The sequence below is a fragment of the Saimiri boliviensis genome, chromosome 3, assembly GCF_048565385.1.
Source record: "Saimiri boliviensis isolate mSaiBol1 chromosome 3, mSaiBol1.pri, whole genome shotgun sequence".
In the NCBI taxonomy this organism is placed as follows: domain Eukaryota; kingdom Metazoa; phylum Chordata; class Mammalia; order Primates; family Cebidae; genus Saimiri; species Saimiri boliviensis.
The window spans coordinates 79834302-79846922 of record NC_133451.1 but is presented as its reverse complement, the minus strand read 5'-3'; the positions used below and the strand labels follow the sequence as shown (position 1 = coordinate 79846922).

Below are 12621 nucleotides of genomic sequence, written 5' to 3'. Positions count from 1 at the left end.
GGGCAACATGGTAAAATCCCTTCTCTACAGACAAATACAAAAATTAGTCAAGCATGGTGCATGTCTGTAGTCCCAGCTCCTCAGGAGATTGAGGTGAGAGGATCACTTGAGCCTATGAGGCAGAGGCTGCAGTGAGCCATGATCATGCCACTGCACTCCAACCTGGGTGACAGAGTGAGACCATGCTTCAAAACAAAAAAACAAAAACACAACCCCATAAAACAGTGATAAAGGCCAGGCGCAGTAGCTTATGCCTGTAATTCCAGCACTTTGGGAGGCCCAGGCAGGCAGATCACCTAAGGTCAGGAGTTTGAGACCAGCCTGGCCAACATGGCAAAAACCTGTCTTTACTAAAAATATGAGCATTAGCTGAGTGTTGTGGTGGGCACCTGTAATCCCAGCTACTTGAGAGGCTGAGGCAGGGAGAATCACTTATACCCAGGAGGCAGAGGCTGCAGTGAACATTCTCCTCGATAAATAATGCTGGGAAAACTGAATGCCCATATGCCAAAGAATGAAGATAGACCCCTATCTCTTGCCATATACAAAAATCAAATCAAAATAGATTAAAGACTTAAATCTAAGACCTGAAACTATGAAGCTACTATAAAAAAAATATTGGGAAAAAACCCCAGGACATTGGTGTGCACAAAGATTTCTTGAGTAAGACTCAGAAGCACAGGCAACTAAACCATTTTTGTTCACAGCAAAATTGAACAAATAGGATCACAACCAGCTAAAAAGCTTCTGCATAGGAAAGGAAACAACACAAAGACAACCCACAGAATGGGAGACATTTTTGTAAACTATCCATCTGATAAAGGATTAATAGCCAGAATATATAAGGAACACAAACAATATAAGAAGAAAAAAACAAAGTGTCCCAATTAAAAAGTGGTCAAATGATCTGAATGGACATTTCTCAAAGGAAGACATACAAATGGCCAACAGGTATATTAAAAAATGCTGAAAATCACTAATAATCAGAGAAATTTAAAACTACAATGAGATAGAATCTCACTCCAGTTAAAATGACTTGTATAAAAAAGAAAGGCAATAATAAATGTTGGTAAGGATGAAGAGAATGGGGAACCCTTGTATATTGTTGGTGGGAATGTAAATTACTACAGCCACTAGGGAGAACAGTATGGAGGTTCCTCAAAAAACTAAAAATGGAACTACCATATTTAAGACATCTCTGCGTAACTCAGGGACACAATTACTGTCTCTTTTAGAATTTTAATTTTTGATATATGGATATCCAGTTGTTACAGCACCATTCATTGAAAAAAGCATCCCTTCTTTCTTGAAAATCAATTGACCATATAGGTGTGGATTTATTTCTGGATTCTATTACATTAAACTCATCTAGTTGTTTATTTTGATTACTGTAGCTTTAAAATAAATTTTGAAATCAGGTAGTAAGAGTCCTCAAACACTATTCTTTTTCAAAGTTGTTTTGGCTACTCTAAGTTCACTGAATTTCCATATGAATTTTACAATCCACTTGTCAATTTCTACAAAAACATATAGCCTGTTGGAATTGCACTGAATCTAGAGATTAATTTAGAGAAAACTGACATCTGAACAATACTGAGTCTTTTGTTACAGGAACACAGCATAGCTGTCTATCTATTTAGGTGTTAATTTATCTCGGCATTGTTTTAGTTTTTGCTACATAGGACTGCGTATCTTTTGTCAGGTTTATTCCTAATGTTTTCATATTTCTAAATTTTGTATTGCATATTTTACTTTTTTTCCCTACCATTTCTAAATGGTAAAACAGTTGTTTTTTGCATGTTGATCTTGTATCTTTCAACTCGTTAAACATTTATGAGTTTGAGTTTTGGATTCTATCAAACTTTCTTTCTTTTTTTTTTTTTTTTTTGAGACAGAGTTTCGCTCTTGTTACCCAGGCTGGAGTGCAATGGCACGATCTCGGCTCACCGCAACCTCTGCCTCCTGGGTTCAGGCAATTCTCCTGCCTCAGCCTCCTGAGTAGCTGGGATTACAGGCACGTGCCACCATGCCCAGCTAATTTTTTGTATTTTTAGTAGAGACGGGGTTTCACCATGTTGACCGGGATGGTCTCGATCTCTCGACCTCGTGATCCACCCGCCTTGGCCTCCCAAAGTGCTGGGATTACAGGCTTGAGCCACCGCGCCCGGCTCTGTAGGTGTTTCTTATACATACTTTTTCCTTTTAGTAGCAAGAGAATTTTACTGAAAGTATTTATGCAATAAAAGTAAGTGTATAAAAAATAGAACATAATATCCACTAAATTTTGCCAATATTATTTAATAGATTATTTATTCTCTAATAAGATTTTTTAAAGTCATCTATAAATTCTAATTTGTAAGCACTTTTTTAGGAGTGAAGAAAAGTTTGATATTTGTCTTAGCTTTCTATAGTAATTTGTCATTTTTACTTATAAGACTTTATAAAAATGAAACACAGTCAAATAATTGTATATGCTCTGTTCTCTACAATGTTATTCAAATTTGTTTTCTAAAGAATATAAGAAATACAACATGGTCTTTCAATTTTCATAGGACACTTGCTAGTATCTCTTGGAACTTTTTAATGGAGACAATGAACTTGGCTTGTTTTTAATATTTCTCTTTATTAAATGCTTTATTCTATTATCTTTTTAACTGTTTATTGAAATTACTCATTTCACTAATTATTCTTTTATTTATAAAACAGGGAACCAGAAGTGACTACTTATAAAGGGACTTATATCCTTGCCTAAGTGAGGAAATTGAGTCTTTTCCTTTGACTAATTAGTCTAACACCCTAAAACCTCAAGATTCAAAAGAGCTGTTTTCTGCAGAGAGCAACAGTTACATAATTTTTTAAAAAAATACTGTTTTGGACAATTACTATTGTTGTAAGCTAGGTTTTCCAAGGTAGCAATAACCTCACTTCTAAAGATTATTAAGAAAGAGCAAGAGAATAGCATTTTTTTATTATGTAGGAACACTGAGCTCCTGCATGAATTAATCCATGATATAAAAGCTAAAATCTTAAATGTATGTATGTTTTTCTGACATAAGCTAGGATTCTTAATCAGTTAAAAAGATGAAGTGGGTAAGGCATGGTGGCTCATGCTTGTAATCCCAGCACTTTGGGAGGCTGAGGTGGGTGGATCCACTGAGGTCAGAGTTTGAGACCAGACTGGCCAACATGGTGAAAACCCAACTCTACTAAAAATACAAAAACAAGTAGTTGGGTGTGGTGGCACCTGCCTGTAATCCCAGCTATTTGGGGCAGTTCGTGGGGGTGGGAGGGAGGAAGATGAACTGAAAGGCATGTAACTGGGAAATCACAATACAGGAAGATTCTTAGTAAAATTTCCCCAGAACTTTTATTTCAGTGACTACAATTAACTTCCTAATTAAAGAACAGCAACTCCTCAGCTAGGTAAAAATAAAACCTAGCTATCTACTATTCACAAAAACACTAAATTATAGCACAGAGGATGTGAAAATGAAGGAGGAAAGCTATACTAGAGATACAAAAGGTAGGTAAGTAGCAACAAAAATAAAGTAAAGGGGGCAATATTAAGAGCAGATAACAGTATTTACTGCAATGACTTGTAGAAAGAAAAAACTTTATATTAATAAAATATCTTGTCCATTTATACTAGTCACTAGCCATCACATGTATCATACAAAATTGCATGCAAATATGTAACTACAGAAGAAGACAGACAAAAACATAATCATAGTGGTAAGTTTTAACTATCCCTAGGAATTTGACAGATGAAGTATACAACTAATAAAGCTAAAAAAATTTTTTTAAGCACAAACATTAACAAGCTTAAGCTACAGCCTAGGAATTAAAAGTACAATTCTTTTCTAATGACTACAGAATATTTACAAAGATACATCATGAATGCTATCTCATGATTTCTCAGGGTAATCATACAGACTGTATTTTAGTAACCATAAGGCAATAAAACTGAGAAACTTACACCAAAAGGAGACCCACCTTGCATCAGCACCATTACCTACATGTTTAGAATTGCAGAATTATTAAAAGTCTCATTTTCCCTCCTCTGAAGAGAAATTCATTTGAAGATGTCTTTCAATATGGCCATGCTTAGATATCATTCTACTATGAATAATAACCATAGCAATTTTGCTTTTAAAAATGGAAAGCCTTAAATTGCTGGGAGGCTCAAAAAGATGAAGAAATCAATAATGCCCTTGACCTTTGTTCAATAATACCCCAGTAGAAATGCTTATTTCCAGCCTCCTCTTATAGAGATGTCAACAGCATGCTTGCCCTCATATACTGAAAAAGAAAGAGGAGCAATGTACAAGTTCTAGATGATAAGGGAGAAAAGCCACTGACAAGAAAGCATTTTTAAAATTATAAATTCTGGGATACATGTACAGATCGTGTAGGATTGTTACATAGGTATGCACATGCCAAGATGGTTTGCTGCATCTGTCTCCTCTATCATCTACATTAGGTATGGCTCCTAATGTTATCCCTCCTCAATCCCCCCACTCCCTGCTATCTCTCCCCTAGCCCCCCCACCCCTCAACAGGCCCCAGTGTGTGATGTTCCCCTTCCTGTGTCCATGTGTTCTCATTGTTCAACACCCATTTGTGAGTGAGAACATGCGGTGTTTGGTTTTCTGTTCGACAAGAAAGCATTTTTAAAAAACAAACTTTCTGGAGACTATTATAGTTTACCTGCTTTTTTCCCCCCTGCCACCCTCAGGGTTATGCGTAAGGAGTCTACTAAAGAACTAAGACTACCACCATTCATCTATAAAATAAGAAAACTAGTTATTTTATTTCAATTCATTACAAGATTCAGGAGAAGAACTTATGACAAAAAGATATTGTGTGATCAAATATACCAAAAGATATTGTTATCAAATACAAAGAATGAAAAATCATAAATTTCTGATAAATCAGATAACCACTTGTTTCCTCCAAATAAACAGAAATTTCCAATTGGTAATCATAACAATTGGCAATCTTCAAACTGACAAAAAAAAATTCAGTTTTTCTGTTATTACTAATAATACTCTATGAACTTGACTGGAGGCCTTATGATAACCAGCTCCTACTGGATGGTATTTAAGACACAACTAACTCACAATTAATTTTATAATACATCTGGTCTCTTAATTATACTGTATGAATATGTTATGCAATAATTGCTTCTCAATGACAAGACCTTTATATTCATTTGATCTCTATTAAACATTATGAAATGTGAAATAAAGAAAAACCCTAAGGTACTTACAGTATGCAAGATGCTTTATATTCTCTGAGTCATGGCCTGGGCAGTAATCCTGCCATTAGTATAATAAAAAGAAGTATTCTCTCTCCCTCCTGTGAACATCTGTACTTATTGTCTATGTCACTCATTTGGCGCACTGTTTTGAAGTGGTAAATTTGCACTTGTGTCTTTTATCTGAATAAATCCCTTATGGGCAACAGTGACACCTACTTATTTGGATCTTCCACACAATACCTCCCAAATAGAAGGTATTTCTTAAATATTAATTGACAATTATTAATTGACTGAATAATGCCATGAACATGTCTTTCCTTCAATAACATCTTTGGAGCATAGCTACATTCTGTATCCTCTGTAGTGCCTAGACTTTTCATTCTGAAAATTTTCTGAAAGCAACAATGTTTATTTAAAACAGCCAGACTTTTGGTTAAGTGGTATTAGATAAAATGAAAAATTTTCTTTGAATTAATACTAACTCTAATTAAAGATCATCAGACATAAAGGTTATAGCACTAATGTGTGGGCCCTACCATTGTTTTTTCCCAATCCTGTCTCTGAATTTAAAAAACAACAAAGCTAATTTACCACCTGTCTTCAAACACTCTTCCTCTTATCTCTGGACCTTCCTGTATTCAATCAGTAGTTATCCTGCATCTTTCCAAAAGGTTCTCGTGGCTCCTGGTCTTTAGCAACTCTATCCTATAAATGGTTCTCAAACTTTAGTATGCATCAGAATGTCCTTGAGGGCTTGTTAAAACACAAATTGCTGGGGTTAGAATGTCCCTGAGGGCTTGTTAAAACACAAAATTGTTGGGCTACACCCCCAGAGCTTCTTATTCAGTATGTCTCTAATGCATGTTTTACTGTTACATATCTAGCAAGTTTTCAAACGATGCTGAAGTTGCTGGTATCACACTTTCAGAACTATCACTACCTTCAATCCTTACTTTTTTCTGTCAGGTTTTTTTGTGCCTGATTTACGCATTCAAATTAATTTTAGAGACTGATTCTTTAGATGAAGCCTGCTTTTTTCACCTACTGTTCTAAATAAGTTTTGGTCATGTGCTGTGAATGACAAACACCATCTTCATGTGCAACTTCTGACATAATATGAAATACTGTTGGACAATCAAAGGATGGTTCTAACAACTTTCCTAACTCCAAAATGCCACACAACCATTTGGAACAAGTGACTTCCTCTACAGGAAAACACCAAAATACTCGTTGACCCTACATTATTCTAATTTAGAGTAACGGGGATGCACATATTATTCTCTCCACCAAATTTTTTTCCCTCCCTTTCACCTGGTTAACATTTTTGGGTCTTAGCATAGGAGTGACTTATTAAGAAAGACTTCCTTTTCTGCACCATGACCAAGTCAAATCTTCTCATTATGAGTTCTCAGAGAGTCTCTGAATACCTCTTTTTGGCCCTTGTCATGGCTGCATTTTTCACATTTGTTCATACAGTACAAATGTGTGTACAAAAAAATATAAAGTTTTTTTTTTTTTGGAGATGGAGTCTCACTCTGTCGCCCAGGCTGGAAAGTGGTGGCATGATCTCGGCTAACTGCAACCTCTGCCTCCCGGATTCAAGCGATTCGCCTGCCTCAGCCTCCGGAGCTGGGATTACAGGCGCCTGCCACTATGCCTGGATAATTTTTGTATTTTAATAGAGATGGGGCTTCACCATGTTGGCCAAGCTAGTCTCAAACTCCTGACCTCAGGTGATTCCCCAACCTCAGCCTCCCAAAGTGCTGGGACTACAGGTGTGAGCCACTGTGCTCGGCCCAAATATTTTATTAATAGCTATTTTCCATACCGAACTGTGAGCTCTAAACTGACAGGAAATGTTTTGGTTTCAATCACCATTACACTTTTGCGGCCTGGTGCAATATTGGGCACACAGAAGAAGTTCAAATGAATGTAGATAATATCTGAGCTTTTTCAGCCCTAAAAGAGATAAGGAAAGTATTTCTTTCATACTCTGCCAAAGACACAAGAATATTGAAACAAAAATCTGATCTCTGACCCTGTATCTGTTTTTTCAGCTACCTAATACCAAAACAACAGCAGCAGCAGCAGCAGCAGTAGCTTACCTTTTCTGAATAATTCTTGGAGACTTTCAGCACTTTGATTTAATACAGCCCATATCTCTTCCTCCTGAAGTGGTCCACCCCGAACCTCCAGGGCCTCAGCTAGTGACACGTGCATATTACCTGGGAAACAAAAATAATAGATGGTCTATGCATCAGCAACTTAACTGTACTTGCAGTAATAAAAGCTCTACATCAATGATGATAGACTATGAGCCCCCTGTCTACTTAATTTCTCAATATAGCTACCAATCCAAAGATTCAACTCATAGAAGGTAAAGGAATTGGAGGGAAAAACCCTCAAAACAACCACTTGCCCTAGCCCAACACAGTCAACCTTAGAGACAGAACTGGAGAATGGGGTGGTGACTACTTCATGGAAGAAGGCAGAAACCCCAGGGTACTAGGAGGTACCAAAATACAGATCATAAACCAAAGCAGTCAGGCTGAACTGAAGGCCTTTCAGATTTCAGGTCTAGGCTTCATTCTAACCATCTCAGATATAAAAGTAGAGAGAAATAGAGAGGAGACCCTACAGCCATGGTAGGAGACGTTGGGAATAAGATGGAACACATTTCTTCCATTCTTCAGTTGATTTCTATTATCTCCAATATATATGTTATAACTGAAAATTTGTACTCAATGCGATTAAGTATTTTCAGATCCAGCTTTGTTGGCAACTCACAATTTTCCCTGGGAAAGTCATTTTACCTTTCAACCTCCATTTCCCTATTGTAACACAGGAATGACAGTAACAAAAAAACTGTCATTTTTAGGGTGGCTATGACAAGGGAAGTGGTTATGTTTGTGAACATGCTTTGAAATATGACTCTACAGAAGGCGAATTCTTAAAAGATCAGAAAAGTGTCTGTGGTGAAATTTTTGTCAGGTCAATTTTTCCAATGATGTTCAATTAAGTCAATGATATATTGATAAAAGTTAAGATTTTCTATGGGGCTTAATAAACCTTTTTTTTTTTTATGTTGGAAGAGGAAAATGTAACAAGTTAAAATCCTTCTATATAAATTTTCCTAAATTGACACAGCTTGAAAATTGTTCTTTAGAGTGATTTATAAGATTTCTACCTAGACAAAACCAATTTAAGCATAATGTATATAGTATATCTCTATTGGAAAGGAGAAGCAGATTTAGAAAAGAAGATAAATAAGGAGTTTAAAAGTTATCCTATAAAAACATCTGTTTTAGATAAAAGTTGACTTTGCTTACTCAATAAAACAAGCTACTATTTTCTTTTAATTTACATTGATGATACTTAAGCCTGACTGGAAAAAGCAATTCTAACTATAAATGAGGTCAGTATTGTCCTTTCACTTTCTTTTAAAAATGTTTACTGAAACATTTTATGCTCAAAGTCTGCCTCCAGGGTGTCTACCTATATGCAAAATGTGATAGTTAAAAGGAAAATATAAGATACTGCTTTTAAAAAGCCAAAAGTGTTTTTGCTTAGGTTGTACAAGAAGTGTGATTATTTATTTAGATCCCTTGCCCCCACCAAAGTCTCTAGGTTCTCATGGACTTTGTTATATAATAGCATATTTATTCAAGAGAACAAAGTAGAAGCTTCATTCCTTTCTAAAGATCTATGAGCTATTATCTTCTACATGACAAATACTAATAAATTGGAAGTTTCAACATAGGTATCAGATACTATTAGCAATCGGATACCAACATGACTTGTGAGAAAGACTACCCTGTAGCAAATTTTCAAAGTAATATGTCTGAGAACCGGTTAGATAGCTCTAAAGCCTATACTCAGGGTATAAAGAGTAGAGAGAAGATTGCACAAGAATTTCTTTGAAGAGAGCTGTGTGCTGATTTTCATGTCTCCTCCAAAGTGGGAGGGATGCAGAAAGGTACCTTCCTTTCACCTTAAGCAAGTGAAAGAAGCTTCAGTGGGACCCCTGGGAGTCCTGATATATGTTCTCTGGAGTTAGTGTGGGGCATAGCAGACAGTGCCTAATACGCACTTTAGGAATCTAAAGGCATTGCCTATCACTCTGAGGCAGCAACAAGAGGTAGACAGGAGAGGGCACGTAAGAGTGAGGAAGCATGATGTCTCAGGAGCCAGCTGTACTTCCATTGCTCAGGGTAGGAGAGATGCCAGGAAGCAAGGCCACACAGAGGGCCAGTCTGGAGCTATATAAAATCCTACTAGAGGATTAAAAGGTTATAAAATTTAGATAGTTGCAATGGTTGCACAAAAATTCTAAACATCACTAAAGATAACACTTTATAAGGGTGAAGGCTGGGCATAGTGGCTTATGCCTGTAATCCCAGCAATTTGGAAGGCTGAGGCAGGAGGATTGTTTCAGGCCCGAAGTTCAAGACCAGCCTGGACAACACAGGGAGACCCGTCTCTACAGCAAATAAAATTAGCCTGGCATGGTGGGGCCTGCTGTAGTCCTACGTGAGGAGGCTGAAAAGAGAGGCTCACTTGAGCCCAGGCATCTGAGGTTACAGTGAGCTATGATCATGCTTCTGTACTCCAGCCTGATTGACAGAGTAAGATTATTTCTAAAAAACTAAAAAGAATTTTTCTATAGGGTAGGTTTCATTGTATGTGAAGTATATCTCAAAAAGCTGTTTAAAAAATTCTACCCTGGAGCCGGGCGCGGTGGCTCACGCCTGTAATCCCAGCACTTTGGGAGGCCGAGGCGGGTGGATCACGAGGTCAAAAGATCGAGACCATCCTGGTCAACATGGTGAAACCCCGTCTCTACTAAAAATACAAAAAAAATTTAGCTGGGCATGGTGGCGCGTGCCTGTAATCCCAGCTACTCAGGAGGCTGAGGCAGGAGAATTGCCTGAACCCAGGAGGCGGAGGTTGCGGTGAGCCGAGATCATGCCATTGCACTCCAGCCTGGTTAACAAGAGCGAAAAAAAACTCCGTCTCAAAAAAAAAAAAAAAAAAAAAAAAAAAAAAATCTACCCTGAGTTCCACCTGAAGTAACCAGAGCACCACCAAGCGAAAGGAAGAAGGGAGGAGGAACACGGGGAGGAGGGGGAAAGAAGAAAAGGGAAAGAGGAGGACGACGAGAAAGAAGAAAGATTAGAATTAGAATTAGAATTATTTCTACTGTGGAATGTCCTGAATGAAAACAAGGCTGAGGGCCAGAAGGGTTAGGCTGGCTGGTTGGAGGAAAAAATTTCTGGAGTGTTACAGGTAGTATAGTTCCAGTGAAGGTTTGTGAAAAACCCACAAAAGAACACACAAGAAAAAGGGCCAGCCTTAAACACATATCAAGTTCAAAAACAGTAAAGCAATTTCACAACAGGACACAACAACAACAAAAACTGTTTGCCTCGCTTTCTCTCTTTCTTCCCCCAGTTTAGATCCTGATGGGGTCAGACATAGCATCAACTTGCCAGTGGGTGAGGAGATAAGCAACATAAAGAGAAGCTAATCACACTGTCTTCAATCTATAGATAATCTTACCCAGGGAAGGGAAAAGTTTTAGCTCTGAATAGACATTGAAATGTTGATTAATATACCAGGCACTTTTAATTAGGGAGTTGGCACTGTGTTTTAAACTTAAGTGACTGTAGTCATTATTATTACCAAAGGGCCTGGAGGGAATTAGGGACCTGGGTTTCTGTATAGAGGCAGAACTTCCTCTGGTGAAAGAAGAAAGGGAGGGAGGGAAGGACGGAGAAAGGGAAACAAAATAAGTTGCTTATGGTGATATCTTATGTATCCCATTGTAAAACCAATATGTTCGCTTTATATATACATATATATATACACACATATATGTGTATATATAGAGAGTGCAAGAGAGACTAGGTTTTAAATCTTAAGATACTGTTTTTACTTTTTTTTTTTAAATTGGGTTTTAAAATATAATTATTCCCTATAGATAAAAAATGAAAAGGTTAAAAGTAACCTCTTACATATTTTTCAGCAATCATTTTTTCTAGCTACAAAGATTACTAATTATACCTCCGTTGCTTGATTGAATCAGGTATGGATTATATCAATCCCTGTTAATTTTTATTTAAACTTTTTTTTTGTATCATCAATATAGGATCTTTTTGAACATTTCTGGTTAGAACTTCTTAGCATTCCAAAATATTTGTTTTTCAAAGTTAGCATCAAGCTATCAGAATAGATTTAATATTTTTAAATTAAAGTTCTTATCAGCTTTGCTAGATAAGAACTTAAAAGTTTTTAAAAACTGCCTTAATCCAATCACCTAATGTCAGAATTTAAAGTAGTATTAAAGCAGCTTTCTATAAAACAAACAACAAATTGCCTACTAGCACCATCTTTCTCTCTTAGAGATGTTTATTTACTGTTATTATAGAACCTCAGATAATTAGCTCCAGAGATAACAAGGGAATGAAGGAAATGCAGAAGCTGAAGAGGAATGCAAAAAAGAAAAAAGAAAGTGGAGGGAAAAAAGCTTGAGGTCAACCAACATATGAGGAAGAATTAGTTAAAAAAATTTTTAAAGCTTATTGCTTCAATTGTTTCCTTTAGACACAGTACTAGGTAACATGGGAATACTGCTATATGACAGGCATTATTTTACTATCACAAAGGTTATGTTTTACAATAAATATAACCATATTATTTACTTTTTTTTTCCCTTGAAAGTTATATGCTACATGATAACTAAAAAGTTTTTGGGAAAAATTTCAAATAAGAAAAATTAATTCTATCACATAGCCAGAACCATTATTATGTGTTTGGTTAACACAGGTATTACTGACTGACCTTAAAACTGCCCACAGAAACAAAGCCACAAAGGGATTCTAACAGATGTCATTTTAATCCTGAAGGATTGTGGCACTCACAGGAAGCACATACGAGTGACTGAGAACAGAATGAAAAAGTAAACAGATTAACTAAATCCAATCAAGTGATAAAATAACCTGTCTGGAGACAGATTAATTAGGAACGTTTAACTGGAATGTAAAGAAATAGGGCTTTTGGAACACACTGTTTCAAGAACAAAGCAGCTATAAAATAGAAGCTCTGTGTATGCCACTAGTTTTGAGCATGGATTCACTCAACATCCTGGCTAAGGACATCATTGGTCATTAAGAAACCACAGTGAGTTGAGAAGGCAACCCCAAAATTATAAGCATCTTTTCATCCAGGAATATTCAGAATAAGGAATAGAAAAGTTTGAGACATGAGCCCAAATACTGGTATTTTTAAAAATTAAAGAATCTGTACATATATAGTATCTTAGCTAAAAGAAATAGGTCAGTTAGAATAACAGATTAGCCTGGT

The 12621-nt window shown here is 36.5% G+C and overlaps 1 protein-coding gene across 10 annotated transcripts in view; it reads right to left on the bottom strand.

Annotated features, from left to right (window-relative positions):
* Window positions 1–12621, bottom strand: part of PTPN13 (protein tyrosine phosphatase non-receptor type 13) — a 220927-nt gene that overhangs the window by 169683 nt on the left and 38623 nt on the right. For 8 of the 10 annotated variants that reach the window (XM_010334771.3, XM_003923981.3, XM_003923980.3 and 5 more), the window contains exon 2: window positions 7365–7484. In XM_010334771.3, the coding sequence (XP_010333073.2) occupies window positions 7365–7479 (115 nt within the window). In that variant the 5' untranslated portion in view covers window positions 7480–7484. Of the gene's footprint in view, window positions 1–7364; window positions 7485–12099; window positions 12241–12621 lie in introns of those variants that run through there. The other 2 variants (XM_074396398.1, XM_074396402.1) reach the window with 2 other exon arrangements.